General features: G+C 45.3%; 1 protein-coding gene across 1 annotated transcript in view; it reads right to left on the reverse strand.

Moving 5' to 3' along the window:
- Positions 1 to 442: 442 nt before the first annotated feature.
- DHRS3 (dehydrogenase/reductase 3) overlaps positions 443 to 15,859 on the reverse strand; it is a 52,881-nt gene continuing 37,464 nt past the window's right edge. Inside the window, exons 2-6 of the mRNA XM_014575889.3 lie at positions 9,270 to 9,413; positions 8,190 to 8,309; positions 6,949 to 7,187; positions 5,247 to 5,372; positions 443 to 3,328 (exon numbers count right to left, since the gene is read on the reverse strand). Coding sequence (XP_014431375.1) covers positions 3,244 to 3,328; positions 5,247 to 5,372; positions 6,949 to 7,187; positions 8,190 to 8,309; positions 9,270 to 9,413 — 714 coding nt within the window. The 3' untranslated portion in view covers positions 443 to 3,243. The remainder of the gene's footprint in view (positions 3,329 to 5,246; positions 5,373 to 6,948; positions 7,188 to 8,189; positions 8,310 to 9,269; positions 9,414 to 15,859) is intronic.

Raw genomic sequence — 15,859 nt, forward strand, 5'->3', positions numbered from 1 at the left:
TGAGGTGGCTTCAGGTTTCAGTGTTTTGTACCTCAGAGGTGACAACCCTAGGTGGTGTCAGAGGGGGCAATCCCCCCAAAAGGGACATGCGGGTCTGGGAGTTAGCTGGAGACATCCTAGAGGTGAAATATGAGTTTGGAATTGGAAAAAGTGGAGAAAGCCTCCTTCAAAAGAGCCCAGGATAACCCTGGGGAGACAGATAAACTTGAGGGAATGCCAGAGGGGGCAGGGTATTTCCCACTGCCAGTGACTTCTTGCAGCTTGGGGCTAGAGCCAGCAGTGCGGTAAGGCTGAAATACCCAGATGTGTGGGTCTTAGCAAGATGCAGAATGTGGCTGTAAAGAGACTGCTTTCTGTGCTGCTGTTTGCCTGGTGAAGCTGGCAACCTCTTACCGGAGGCCAAAAGCTTATGACAGGCTCAGCCAAAGAGCAACAATATATATCACCTTGAATCAGTTTATTAAAGCCAGTGCTGGTATGCAAAGAATACAAAGTGGCTGATCCGAGGCTGCCCTGTATCCTTTTGCAGGCAGAAAAGCGGCTGGATTTCAAAGGAAGAAAAACAACATTGGGCCACATTCCCACCGGTGTGTCCCCACTAATGTCAAAGCACCTCTCAAGCAGAGCCTGCATGTGGCCTGTTGCTTTTTGACATTTGGAAAGGGGAACACTATGTTAGTATCTGAATGTGGCGGTGTACTGGGAGCAATCTGAAAGGCTTGTAAACTAGATCTAGTCACTCCCACCCCCACTGATTACCACAGTTCAGAGAAGTATAAAAGGGTCTCCCAGGCCGGCTCTACTGTCCCAACTGAGTTATGCAAATAGGCTCCCTCAATGCTTAACTTGGAGAGGAATATGGGTACAGGACTTCATTGTGCAGGGAGGTCACCCTCTGCATTCTTCTAAACCAGCTCCTCATAAAGGATACGTGCGAAGAGGGCAATTTGTTTGTCTCCCAAGTGCACCAGGTTGCACTCACTGGTGTGGATTTTCATTAAAAAATGTAAAGTGGCGAATATCACTGGCCTTGCTTGCCGAGGGCGGGGGAGGGGCACTCACATCCCCCATTCACTTGCTTCGCAAATTATCCCCTGCAAATACCAGCCTTTGACAACACTGACATTTGCCCTCACTTAAACTCCTGGCACTCCGCAGGCTTTACGTCAGGACAGAACAACTCCCAGAACATGTAAAGTTTTCCTAGCAATCTAATTCTAACAGGGGAGCAGCAGCCTTCTCCACAGGGAAAAAAAATACAATGTGCATCCTTTCTATTGGGTCACAAGTTGGAACAAGTAGACAAAACCTGAAAGTGCGTTGCTAATTTCAGAGGAAACTTCTATGACCTGTTCCCGCAGCCTCTTCTAGACTCCTTCTCCGACAGGCTCATAAATATAGAACCTCTGTCTTCGATTTATTCCAGACCCTCTCTCTTGACATCTGGCTACAAGATGGTGGCACTGAAATGTGCAATAGTGATATAGGGATTTTTAAAAATAAGGGTGGGGTGAGGAGTGGGGCGGGTGGAGAGTGCGAGGAAAACCAATATTAAAATAAGTTGAAAGGCAGACATTCTTTTGAGAAAGCCTGAAGGCTTCTACAAAGCATGCCTACATCAGCCGTGCCTCCAGCTTCCCCAATGCCAACCTTATGTTTGAGAGGACAGACAACCTCAACACGCATTGCAGAGGGATCTTCAGTAAAACAAAAGTCTTCAGAATGCATCCAGACCAACGAAGAACTATTTCATAGAAGTGTTCATAAAAACATTCCTTCTCTTAGCACCAGAGGGAGGCCTCTTGCCCAACTAATTCTGAAGAGAGAAGCCAATGTTTTCCTCGTTATTTTCTGTTTGCTGCATACCTCTCCCCCACTGTGACTGCTGTTTGACCTGCTGTCCACTCAGAGACCCGGAGGGGAGGAGAGAGCTAAGGGGGTGTGTGTGAGGGAGAATCTCGGGTGGCATCCTATTTAGAAAGTAACAGGCAGCACTTAGCATGCGGAGAAGGAGCAAATCCATCTGCGGGCAGGGATGGGGGGCTCACTACATTCTGTGAAATGCCTCTTTTACCCCCTCTTTGAATTGGCATGTCAAAGCCCAAGTCTACCCCGGGGAAGAAGTTGGCCTCAGATACACAATTCCTGCTACATGAACAGCGTAGCTGGAGTCAACATACCTTAGGGTGAATTTCTGCAGTATCCCCATTGTGGGAAGTCCACGGGAGAAACTCTCCCATTGACTTCCCTTACTCCTTGTGACCCGGTGGAGTATCAGGGTAAACAGGGGTGCCATCAGTGGTCGATTTAGCACGTCCTTACTAGACCAGGGAGATGGATCTCTGCAGTGTTGATCTCCTGGTAAGTGGAGGACTGCTTGTGTGAACAGGGGTATTCTAAGGAAGGCCCTAAAGTTTGTTCATTTCCAAGCCAACACTAGCTAAAATGAATGGAAATGTAGGGATTATTGCTAAAAGGAAATTATATTTCACCATAAATGAACAAAAGTATTCAGAAAGACAATTACTTTCCATATATGATTTCAGTGGCAGACGAGATATTCTGCTATTCCGATTGTCCATCTCATGAAATACACTTATTCGCTCATCTGTCTGAGCCTCCCACTTCAGCCTTTCAACAGGCAGAAGTAAAGACTTGCTATGGCTAGCTCTGTCCTTGACACAGAGGGCTTCTTGGGTGGCTCTTGAGAAGACCAGCTGTTTGCCCCATTCCAAAGACACAAAAGGACTTTGAGGAACAATCTGCTCCAAAGGCTGCAAAGCATAGCCACCCTAGCAGTGGGGTCCCACTAAACAACCTTAGCTAGTAACCCTGCAAAGCCATTTAAAAAAACATTTCTCATTCAAAAATGCAGAACTGAAATTAACACTAGCTGCTCTTCCCAGAGTGGGGAGCATTGTGCGGCTCCCTGCTCGGAACAGCCTAAAACAATTACATCTTAAAACTATGAGCAGATTTAACAATCAGACTCTAAAGAATTAAAACATTGTACAAACATCTCCAATTTTTTTGTCGTTCTTCCCAAAAGTCCAGTCAAGCTGGGCAGTCCTGTGCAAAGGTCGTGTTGCTATGGATATGACCAGCAAGAAATGTGTTGCCCGAGAGCAGCACAAGTCATGTGAGCAGGGCAGGCTGAAAGCCAAGACCGTTGATTCACAATCTTGCCAGGATGTTGCTGCCTGTGTTGGCTTCACTTTAGAATGAGTCTAATTACGACCAGGTCTATGTTCTCCCTTTAAACGTGTTCATGCAAGTGTAGCTTCCAGAAAATTTGTGGATTTCTTCAAGTGCTGACTGAGGGAGAATGCTGCGGAGGAAGCAAAGGGAAAGGAAGTAAGCACACCATACAACCTTTTCATCTGTTCTAATGCGAAGACATGCAAACACACAGACACAAAAAACTGGGTGGCTACATGGCAGGAGGCAGTAATCGTTCTGTCAGAAATACCAAAGGTCCAGACTTGCAAGTGGCAGTTTCCAATAACTTCAGTGGGGCCTGCAGTGATCAGAACCTGACAGGACTTGCCCTAAAGGAGAAAGTGCTATAAAGACTCTTCCTACTGAGGCCAGGTCTACACTCGACCTGAAAGGTCAGGTTAAGGTATGCAACTACAGCGACGTAAAATACATAGCTGGAGTTTGCTTACTTTAAACCGAGCTTGGCGCTGTCTTCACAGAGGAAGGACAATGGAAACAAACACTCCCACTGGCTTCTTTTACCCTAGCAACTGCTGAGAGTACCAGCGCCACCCAGAGCTGCCCTCGGCGTTCAATTTACAAGGTCTTAACTAGACCCACTAAATTGAACACCAGAAGATTGATCTCCTGTGTGGCCTAAGAGACAGCTTGTTAGACAGGCCCTGTTAGAACAAATCAAGAAGGCATCAACCTATGCCTCAGAAGTACGGGAACTTTTTTAGAGTGAGGGTGCTAAATGGCAACCCCCCTCCATACCTTCCCCCGTCCATGCCCCTTACTGACCCAGGCTGGCACCACAGCTGGAGGTGACTGGGTAACCCAAGTGTGGGGCTGATGGTTGGGGACCCAAGCAGAACTGCTGAGACCCTAGGCAACAGTGGAGCTCCTAGCAGCTGACAGCAGAGCTTGCGGGACCAGTGGCTGGGACTCCATGGAGCTAGTGGTTGACACCCCAAATGTGGACTGGTGGCTGGAACCCCAATATGGGTCACAAAATCTGGGAGGTGCTTTAGTACGCCTCCATACTCCTATTTCCTGTGTCTATGCAATGTCTCTAAAATTACAAGAATCTGTTCAATATAAATTCTCAAGATTTATAATATTGATCAACTGCATATGTATCTTGCTATCTCTCTGCTTAAATATTTACCTTTTTAATCACATGATCCCAAATGAAGTGCTACTTTCCTGTTGTCTACTGTGGTAAGTGAATAATTCATCACAAATAATCTTTTTTTCTGGTTGTAAAGCATCTATGAATTGATGAAGATTTTCTCGTGTTTATTTGGAAAGCTATTTAACATTTTTGATTTCCTAGCTGAAATCTGGGATGTGTGTCATTTAGTTGCAATTGGTCACGTCAGTCACATGGCATTGTTTCAATTCTCTGATTGGATGAGCTATATTTTTAAGAGGATTGCTGATAACCATGCTCACAGACAATACATTCAAAATATGCTTTTCCTAATTATTTCAGAGAGCGAGAGACTAGGATTCACTTTCTGCAAGCAGTTAAAAGTTCCCTTAAAAAAAAGCGATCACATACAAATAATTAATTTAGTTTACATTTGTACGCTCTCAAAGCTTTACAGAAATAGTGGTCTCTAGAGTTAGAAGATTAACATTTGATACATGTTTTACAGTTCCTGGAGCCTGCGGAGGGCCTCACTAATTAATACATTTGTCTATTTGATTTTAAAAAGGCAGACATTTCTTGGAAACAGATCTCAGGGTCCCACTAGTTTTCAGGGCTGAATCTGCTTCCACATTAGGGAACAGGAGGGGGAAGTTAATCCGATGAAACAAGATTAGGACAACGATACAAAGGGAACCTGGCGAAATGTTCTCCCATCCTTGATGCCTTCTGGTTTCTGTAGGAGGGGACAATCTCGCCCTAGGTAACTATTGTATCATGCGACTGCCAAACTGATTCAGTTTAGCAGACAGAAAATGGAATTGCCTCCCACCCCTGCCCAAAGGATAAAAGAGGAGTGGGTGAGGCAGCCACAGAAGAGTGAAATATTTACCTTTTCAAAATGACAAGTACATGCATTGTCCACGGAAGGAGGAGGAAGGCTTGGTTCAGCTGAACAGCTTCTACTGTTCTCCTGGCCACAGTCTCCGGCTTCAGGGGGGGGAATAGATTGGGGAACCTGAGTGAAGAAATGACAAAGTAAATGCATTACCTGATTAGGATGCAGCACAAGCCAGGTGCTTGGGTTCTTTGAATTGCTGCTGGCATTCGACCACCTACACAACGGGCAAGGAGGAGCAGAGCGAAGATGAGACCCTGGTTCTATTATCAGAGGGGTAGCCGTGTTAGTCTGAATCTGCAAGAACAACAAGAAGTCCTGTGGCACCTTATAGACTAACAGATATATTGGGGCATAAGCTTTCATGGGCAAAGACCCACTTTGTCACATGCATCTGACGAAGTGGGTCTTTGCCCACGAAAGCTTATGCCCCAATATATCTGTTAAGTCTGTAAGGTGCCACAAGACTTCTCATGGTCCTATTACTTACTAGCCAAACCAGCAAAGCTGGGGTGGCCCCAAGGGTGAGGAGAACATCTGCTGCATTGTAAAAGAGGCCACTCCTGCTTCTTCCGCTCTCCTGCCTTTTTTTAAAAATTATTGGCAGGAACATGGATTTCCAAGTGCCAAGTGCAACACCACAGTGCACCATTCACCCAGGCCGACGATGCACTAACTCTGTGAGTGGTACTTCTCAAGAGATGCAGATGCACCCCGGTAAAGGGCTAATTTGGCCAGTCCTCAGCCCTTTGAACATGGTTAATTTTTCAGGAGCAGGGGAGAGTCCAGTGCTGTTCTTACCACAGCTGGTGGAACATTCTCCCATTCATTGAGTCCTTCAGTAGGAATACAAAAGGAACTAGGAACTTATCTTGTGGATTCCCAAGTAATTGGTAAGACTAATCTCCCCTTTGAACAACCTCAACCACCTGTTTGATTCCTCTGCTCTGACATCTATAGCTGGCTCCCCATGCAAAGTCACTTCTAATTTCTTTCTCTAGAAACACTGACAAAAGACACCCTCACATAGAAAAGGCAAGTTGAACTGTGCATGTTGGGAGCATGCCAGCAAATCAGAAGAACCAGTTTGATGATTTCTGGAGGCCTAGAGTGAGTCTACACTGCAGAGCTTAACTCAAGATAAGCTACGCAAACGGAGCTATGTCAATGGCGTATCTTATTTCGAAATAGGGAGCGTCTACACAGCACTTATTTCAAAATAGAGCACTCTTCCTCCGACTTCCCTTACAACTCGTACAATACGGGTTTCAGGAGTTGGAGTAAGAAGTCCTCCAGCTTGACCGTATTTTGACACTATTTTGAAATAACTGCCTGCTGTGTAGACATGGACTAAGTTATTTTGGAATAGCGCTAGTTATTTCTAAAGAGTGTTGCAGTGTAGACATACCCCTAGAGCAGTGGTTCCTAAACTTTTTGGCATCACGCCCCCCTTTTTGATTTTTGAAAAACCCTCATGCCCTCCCTCTCCCCCCGCAAATACCAGCAAAACTTGTTGAGCAAAAAAAAAAAAAAGGAACTGAACAGGGCAAAACTTGATGGGGCATCACATCCCCCCAGGCAGACAGATCAGAACATCAAATTCTCTTTAAAAAAACAAAACAAAACACCAAACTGACAAACGGGTTGAGTCGATTTATTTCAATGAGCTGTTTTACTCCAGCCCCCCAAGACTGACCTTATTCTCATGCCCTGAAACATCTCTGTGCTGGTGTGGAATGGCAGGACTGTTGTAGCATTCACTCCGGGGCAGTCCAGCAAGCCCAAGGTCAGGCTTTCCATAAAGGCAAAGGAAGAGGCTTTGGAGGTGCAATAGTCAATGGCACCAGGGATGGCCGACAAGGCCAAGACAGAGTTCAAGCAAACAATGTGCCCATTCTGCAGCTCCAGCATCCGTGGCAGGAAGGCCTTGGTGGTCTGAAGAGGGGAAAAAAAACCAAAGAAACCCTTCATTAAGCAGAGATACAACAGAAATTATTGCCACTGAGAAAACAAACCTAGTGACATAATTATGCTGGGGTACACAAAGTAACTACTAGGGATGTAAAATCCCATTTAATTGGCTAACGGGGTTAAATATATTGTTAACCAATTAAGAGAGGGTGAGGGGGGACCACTCCCGCCCCCACCAGTTAACCTTAATGGGTAAGCCCCACCTGTTAAGGGTGAGGCTTACCAGTTAACCGATTACACTTTCACATCCCTAATAAGTACATTCAAACCTCATGATTCAGGCTCAGTTTGACATTGAAGGAAGCCTGGCTGCTCTGTGAGTGTTTCCAAAACGCCTCAGTTAATCTGACTTCTGACGACCACCACCAAACCTTTGTTATCACAACATTAAGCCATGCACAAAATGAAAGGCCATAAAGATCATGCTCCATTCAAGCTCAGGTGCACATTGTGTAGGATAAAGACTTCAACAGTGAGAGGAACAGTACAAATACATTATTTTTAATTGAGCTAATTGGAAACAATGAGTTTCACGCAAGCTCTCTTCCTTGAATAGTGCAGCCATGCATCTGGTTGTGTTTCTCTCATGTTCCAGATGTGCGCCAAGCAAAGAAACTCTTCTGTGCGCCTGGGATTTCTCAAAGGAAATCTGAGTTTTTCTTGTAAGTCACAGGGTGGGTTTAAAAGAGCATCAGAGACTTTATAATTACTGGAAGCCTTTAATATGATATTTTAGAAGAAGTAACTGAAATCAATTTGAGGGAATCTGTCAAACTCAATTTTTTCCTCAGACTTCTCTCCTCTGGCCTTTGCCTTTCACATTGTTTTTCCTGGCTCGTTTTCATGTCAGGCTGATCTTACCAAACAATGTTTAGAAAAGTCTAAGAGCAGCCAAGTGTTTACTGGCTGTAATTTGTCACTCTCATTTCCAAGTCTGAATTCGCTGGATACAGGAGCTTATCTTACCCAGAACTGTCCCAGGGTATTTATATGTTGTGATTTGAGTAGAGCATCGTCATCGCTGTCCATCAAGCTCTTACCATGAACGACGGCAGCATTGTTCACGAGGATGGTGATATCACCCACCTGCAGAAGGACAAAGGGGGCAGCTGATAGGTTACCGTGAACAGCTCTTTTCACAAGTACAGCATTCACTTAGTCCTTCGACTTCAGTGTGACTCCTTAGCCGTTTCTCAGTTCCTGGCATCAAGGGGCTTGTGATCTTTTTGCTTACTGCAATATTCTAAAAGGTACCCAGGTACTTAACATTTGCACAGATGAGGTCCTCTCAGTTCTTCTTTCCAAGCAGTTGCACAGCATATCATTTGGCTAATAATGAAGTTCGACACAGCTTTGAAACAAAGGCAAAGATATGTAAAAAAGTTATCCCTATTAAGAGATGCTCAAAAGGAGAAAGGCAGCTGAGGAGACGGACAGGAGTGTGAGGAGGACTAGTGTGAGATGTGTAGTTCAAAGAAGTTACCCCCCAAATCAACAGCCAATTGCCACTGTTGGACTTCGATTATAGGATTTTCTTACATGTGATTTCATAATTCAGTCTCAGTCCTATAATATCCCCAAGAGAACAGAGACTGAACCTATGATGGGATATTTGCTTTTTCACATTTATCACTAATCCTTCCATACTCAGCTTCTTGATATGATGACAAGATCCAGCACATGAATCTACCAGGAGTGATTCTCCGCTGCTTTACATTTGTGTAAATGTTTCCTCTATACAAAATTGGTGTCAATTGGGCACTAAGCGGTGATAGTGGGTAGAGATTTCTGAGTTGGAAGCACTTCATGCCTGCTTTACCCAGGTATAAATGTCAATGCAAGGTTGCAAAGCACTGGAGAATGAAGCTCTGTAGGCCACAACGGTAAGAGCAAGAAACAGAAAGGGACAGATCCTCGAGACATAGCGAGATGCAGACGGTCTAGCTTCCCTTCTTTCTTAATTTGCCAGAGAACATTTCCCTACTTGCCATTGGTTGAGAGATTTTCTAAGCTCTGCCCATCACTGGCTCTACCACACAGACCAACCTTTTCCCGGACAGCTTTGGCCTGCTGATAGACTTCCTCTCGATTTCCTACGTCACAAATGAAGTAATGGCACTCGGTCCCCATCATCCTGATCTCTTCTGTGGTCTCCTTCAGGCACTTCTCGGTTCGACCCCACAGGATGATCTGCCGCAAGAAACAGTTGCTAATGTAAAAGGTTTCCTGTTCTGAATCTACAGCAATTAAAAACCTGTTTCTAACTGGAACAGTTTGACACGGATCATTAATTGCATGCGCAGGGCCAGTTCTGTCACATTGTTCCATTTAGGGCCACACTGGTTTTTAAACAAAAATATTTATGGAACACATGGGTCTAGGGAACTTCGGTGGTCCTGGTGGCAGCCAGAGTAAAGTGGTTCCCTTGTGACGGTGACTGATGTGCAAGGTCTAGGTGAAGGCTTTTTATTTGCAAGCTGGGCAACAGCCTGCACTGAAAATCTGAGCTCTGGACTGCATGATTGGCCAGAGGCATAATGCGATCATTAAATAAGCCAGGCACATGGGCAATTAAAACAATCAAAACAAGCACAATTTCTCAGCTCTAATCCTAATTTTGTCATGCAGACACGGGGTGGAACTCAGGGAAGTGGATTAAATTTAACCCTAAAAACACTGACACACTCTCTCTCACTATGTACACACTGCAGCTTACTGCTTGTCACACACTGTCTGCTACACTTTGTTATAGCTTCTGCTCCCTAGGAAGATAAAATACAGTTTAGTCAATACATGAGAAGTAACCATTTAGAATTATCGACTATGATTTTAGGTCAGTGGTTTTCCAACTGGGATAGACAAGCTCCCGTTAGGGGAGATATGAGAAAAATCTTAGAATGGCCGATGACCAATGTTCTCTCTAATCTTTTCCATCCGTGTGTGGATTTTTTCCATCCATGAGTGGAATACATTTTTATGTGCACCGAGGCATGTACAAATGTGCACCACCAACAGAAACAAAGCTGGGCTGTGGGTGCTCTGCTAATCAACGGGGCAGCATCTGAATCTCTCCTGAGCGGTTGCACAAGTGCACAGCCTATAGAGAACATTGCTGAGGCCGCATTTTATTCAGCAAGACTTGGCAATCTAATCATAGGCATATTGTGACCTTATTGCAGATGGGGGTTTGTGGTTGGCTACATTGATTAGAAAGAAGTACACAGCCTACAAAGTTTGAAAGCCACTACTCAAGGTGAATTCTCCTTTCAAGAGGATGGAGGAAGAGGAGCCAATACCATATAAAAGAGGACGAAATAAAGCAAGAAGCTTATTATAAAACAATGTTGTGGTTTTCAGGTAAAGCCACAAGAACAAGGACACTCACCATTTCATGAGTTCAATAGGATTTTTGCAACAGGTTCAGGCCCTAAGATTCCTCCTAAACCAACTTTGTCTCCGACTTGCTCCTGGGGACATTGCATCTGCTAATGACATATGCTCTGTATAACAGATCATTCCCTACAATGGGGCTGTGGGGACACTAAACACACTTCAACAAGGGCTTTTTATGTCAGAAACCTCTATTGTTACCTTTATTTATTTGGCAATTAATACCCTCAGCACTTATTTAACAAGCTGAGAGCAACACTCAAGTTAGCAAGCTTCCTGTCACAAGAATGACAACAATTCTTAATGGCAACCAGATTAAGAAATTCAGACTGTCCAACGCAGAACTGGACAAACCTGGGGCCAGCATTAGGGATGTGAATGACTAGTCAACAGGCTTGCTGACTAGTCGTTCTCCCCCCCCTTGCTGCTTCTATCAGAAAGAGGCAGCAAGGGGGGCAGGAAGAGGAGGGGGTGTTTCGAAGCGGCAGCACCGTGTGTAGCCTGGGGCCAGACCCCAGGCTCCATGTGGCGCTGCCGCTTTGAAATGCTGTGTGCAGCCTGGGGCCAACTGGGGCCACTTCAAAGGTGGAGGCACCCTTATCGACTAATCGAACAGTCGATGCAAATTGCATCGATAATTCGATTAGCCAAATAATCAAAATTCTACATCCCTAGCCAGCATGTTCCTTATTTCAACGGCAGCACAGAAGTTAAAAACAGAAAGGCCCTAAAAGTTCATCATCTTCCATTTAGAACACAGCCCTGCAGCCCGTTTCCCAGTGAGGCACAGTCTAGTTTTAAAATCTCTGGAATGAACGATGGAGCTGCCACCACTTCCTATGGAGCATTAAGTCCACACCCTAACAGATCTGACAGCCAGGCAGATTTTCCCCCCCCAAAATACACCCTAAATTTCCCCTTTCTGTAAACCTCTTGGGGAGTATTTCTGTTTGCCCGAATTCTGTGAACCAATCCACCTCCTCTGCTCTCTAAGAGTTACAAATAAACTTCTCAACCTCCACATCACTGTAAGCAACCGGAAAAGTGTCATTTTACAAAAGGGAAATTACAGGACAGCATGTGTCCCTACAGACTTAAATGACATTGACTTCCCCGAGAGCCAATAGGCAGAGTTGGAAAAAGAAGAGAATATTTGTACTGTAGGTTGTTTATGCTCACAAATGCAGTTTTCACCACACAGAAATCCCCACAGAAGATAACACTCTTAATGCAAATTACTGTTCATGATTAAGGGGCCAACACAGCTAAAGCTACATCCATAACCAGGATTAAAAACAGAGAAGAGAAGAAATTCTCAGGGCCAAAAGCTCCACCTAAGTGGGTTATTCTGCATAGGATTGGAAAATGGGGCTCACAAGAGGAAAGGCTTTTAGCCTTAATTTCCAGGCAATTTGCTAATGTCAGTAGAAAACCTTCTGAAATATAGACCTGGTTTATATGACTGTGACACCTTTTCTGGGCTCTCTGTTCAATAGAAGATCCCTTACCTGTGTTTTGCAGATCCTAGGTCTTGCAAGTCTAGAGGGCCATCCATGTCTATACTTACTGGAAGATTGACACTCAGGAGGTCGATCTTCTGGTGTTCGATTTAGTGGGTCTAGTATAGACCCCTAAAATCGAACGTTGAGGCAGCTCCCGCCAGTATCCAGAACTCCTCCTTCTGTGAGGAGTAAGGGAAGCTAATGGGAATGTTTGCCCCTGCAGTGTGGATGCCGCCACAACTCGGTTTAAGATAAGCTGACTCCAGTTACCCATTGTGCATAGCCGGAATTGTGTACCTTAAACTGACCTTCCTTATCTAGTGTAGACCAGGCCTGGATGACTAAATACAACTCTGACACCTCTTCAGATATGGCATTCAAATCAGTAGGGTCGCACGTTATGCTTAGAGTCTGCCCAGAGAGAGGTCAGTTCACTTTATCTTACTGAAAAGAGCATGCATGTAGCTTTTAAGCACCCCAAACTTGAGAGGTGTCTGGCTTCAGGGTTCAGGAAATGGCTCATTTTAAAGATAGGAGGCATTTGCAAAACAGAGAGAGGGGGATTTGGACTTTGAATGCCCCAAATTTCTGATGCTTTTGGATCAGGTTTGGGCCCCAGTAGTAAAATTTAAGCATTTTGTCCTAAACGGGTTACTAAATTGGCAGTGAAATGAGAGAGAGAGAGAGAGAGAGAGAGACGGGAATCCTCATGATACAAGGAATTCCTGTTGTAGGAAGAGAAATGTAGTAGAGTGGAGGAGACAGAGAGACACTGTTCCTTATTACATGGTGTGTCAGGATGTCGCACAGCCATCCATTCATGGGTCTGGAGCAGGGGGAGGAGGGAAGGAAAATTTAATCTCCATCACGAAGAAGTTATTGGACAGATGGTTTCCCACCCTGGAAAGAATCCAGCCCCCATGGCTTCTCCTCCACCCATTCCCGCCCCCTCCCTATAGCACTAGACACACTCTCCTTTCAAAAAATTACTGACCAGAAAATTGTTGAGGGCAGCAGCCCAGTGAGGCGGTTAATCCCCGCTGCGGCAGGGCTGCTCACAGAGGCTTCCTGCCCTGTTGTTACCTCTGGGTGACCCCAGTGGTTGGCAGTCAGAGAGGCAGGTGGAATGTGAAAGCAATCGCTTAGGCTACTGGCGGGTAGAGGTATTCTTCCTGCTAGTGGACACGTGAAATATTGGGAGATTTATGATGGCAGAGGAACTTCATCCGGCTTTCTGTTAATTAACTTTGAAAGTAGCGAAGGGCTGTGACCCCCAGGACTCGTCCTCAAGTTTGGTTTGTAAGACAAGCCCTATCGCTTTATCTTCCTTTCTTTGGCAAATCACCCAGCTCCTTATCTGGCCTGGGGAGAATCATTCCCGCAGGCTCGGCAGACAGCACTGGACTCTTAGGAATCTTTAACTCTGAGCATTAGGGTGCTAACGAGACCTGTCCCCAGGGATGCAAGAAAGCTCTAACGCAGTGTTTCTCAACCAGTGGTACGAGTACCCTTAGGCCGAGAGAAGTCTGGGGGGCGGAAAGCTAACACAACTGCAATTTGGAGAAAATTGAATTTTTGTTTTAAGTTTCACAGCACTTTATTATTTTTGTACATTTTGCACCCAAAAATTTCATCGCACGCCTGGCTACTATTAAATTGTTTAAACAAATGTGTTGCGTTGGTAGAAACAAATGTTGCATGTCTGAAAACTGTAGGGACTGGAGGTACTTATAATTGTTTTTAAAAGTGGTACTTTATAAAAAAAAATGTTTGAGAAACACTGCTCTAACATGTCCAATCCAGGACTGTGCTGGCTATTTGCCAGGAGTGGAAAATGCCCCCCTTCCAGACTTAAATCCTATTTTTCCTTAGGCTGCTGGCTTCCCTAGCATGAGATAGAGCCATTGCTTTGTATACATCAGTGCGGATTTCAGCTGCACCATCCTGCGTACACAGTCCTGCCTGTGAAGTCCCCCAAATGATTTGCTCCACACAAGTTTTGACTGCACCTCTGTATCAATGAGAAAGGCAGCTGGAGACTGTTGTAACCGACCGTAGAACAACGCGGGCTGCATATGGCCCATCAGGAGGGATGTCATAAGGGTGTCCAGGGGAGGCCAAAAAGCAGAAAACAGAGTAAGAGGAGCACATGATTTTACAGGACTGAAGAAGTGGGCCTGAAAAAGGTGCTTTTTATAGGCGAGAGAGAGAGAGAGAGAGAGAGAGAGAGAGAGAGATAGATACTCTGCAGGTAGGTCTGTAGTGTCTGCCGGTTAGACCAATAATCCCAGACCTTTAAACTTCTAGGAGTGTTTTTTGCAGTCATATGAGAGCATTTTCAAAGCTTTTTAATCTACAACTCAGTTGCATTACTGACATAACCTGGGACAACAGCAGAGAACTATCACTGGGGGGGGAGGGGGGGGGCGACAGACTTGCTGGGCTCCTGGGCAAGGTTGGCTCCATGCTGGTGGCAGGGCCCCTTCCCCCCAGTCAGCCCTCAGAGCTGCCCAGAACGTGCTGTGCGGTGCTCCGGTGACAATTTAAGGTCCCGGGACTCCAGCCTCTGCTGCTGCTATGATGATAGCTGTGGCCAGGCCCTCCCACGCTCTTTTGAATTGGCGGGTGCTGGGGCAACTGCTTTTTGCAGTCGGGCCTGACTGCAGGGGCGGGTGAGAGTGCCGCGGGGCCCCGGGCAGCGAAATTTCATGGGGCCTGCCCTTTGACACGGCGCAAGCGGGGCCTTGGAAAGCGCGGGGCCCGGGGCAGCCGCCCTGCTCGCCCTGCCGTAAATCCGCCGCTGCCTGACTGTCATCCTTTTATGACATCATCAGTGATGAACTGGGCCCCCACATTCCACAAACGCAACAAATTGTGCTAACCAGGCTTTACCCATCACAGAAGCTAACAGTTTGCTAAGTAAGGGCGGGAAGAGTTTGAAAAAGAATGTCTCCTCTACCCACTCTTTATTCATCAGGGGATGTTTTAATAGACCAGTGTTTCCCAATTTTATTTGGCCACGGAACCCTTTTAAACTCAAAATAATTTTGTGGAACCCCTAATAACAGTCTTATATATGGAGCTGAAAAAGTAGAGCACAAATAAGTAAGGATAATAATAAACAAATGCTAAACAAGGTCATGAGATCAACACAAATGAAAATTGGTTTCAATAAAATTCATAAATGCTTAATATTTATTATTATTATTATTATTATTTTAATAATAATGTTATTGTAATGGAATTTTCTCGCGGAACCCTTATTTTCACTTCACGGAACCCCAGGGTTCCCCGGTATGCCATTTGGGAAACACTGTAATAGACCATCACAGCAACCTCTTAAACAAGGGTTAACAGACCAGAGTTCCTTCCTGAAAACAGGCAACATTTCAGGGTGGAGGAAGTTTGTGTATCAGTTTGAAGACACTCTGGGATGAAGGTGCTTGTATAAAGCTATCAGAGAGCCCTTCTCACCTTGAGCTCATTACTGTTATCCTCACCAATCAAAAGAAACCACAACATTCTCCTAGGCACAGCTCACCAGAGATATTCCAGGAGAGTAGAATAACACATTGCGGCCTCTCTCAACCTTCTTCCTCTGCCAGAGAAACAAAAGTCGCTCTGTTTGAGCTGGCATTTGCAAGTGCCCAGGCTGTTACCCATGTTTAAACAGAGAGCCTTTGTGTGCCCAGTACTGAAAGATCCTGCATGGTTTTAGGAAGGATAAAGTGCAGATAATCCAGA

Source organism: Pelodiscus sinensis, chromosome 23 (genome assembly GCF_049634645.1).
Source record: "Pelodiscus sinensis isolate JC-2024 chromosome 23, ASM4963464v1, whole genome shotgun sequence".
NCBI lineage: Eukaryota > Metazoa > Chordata > Testudines > Trionychidae > Pelodiscus > Pelodiscus sinensis.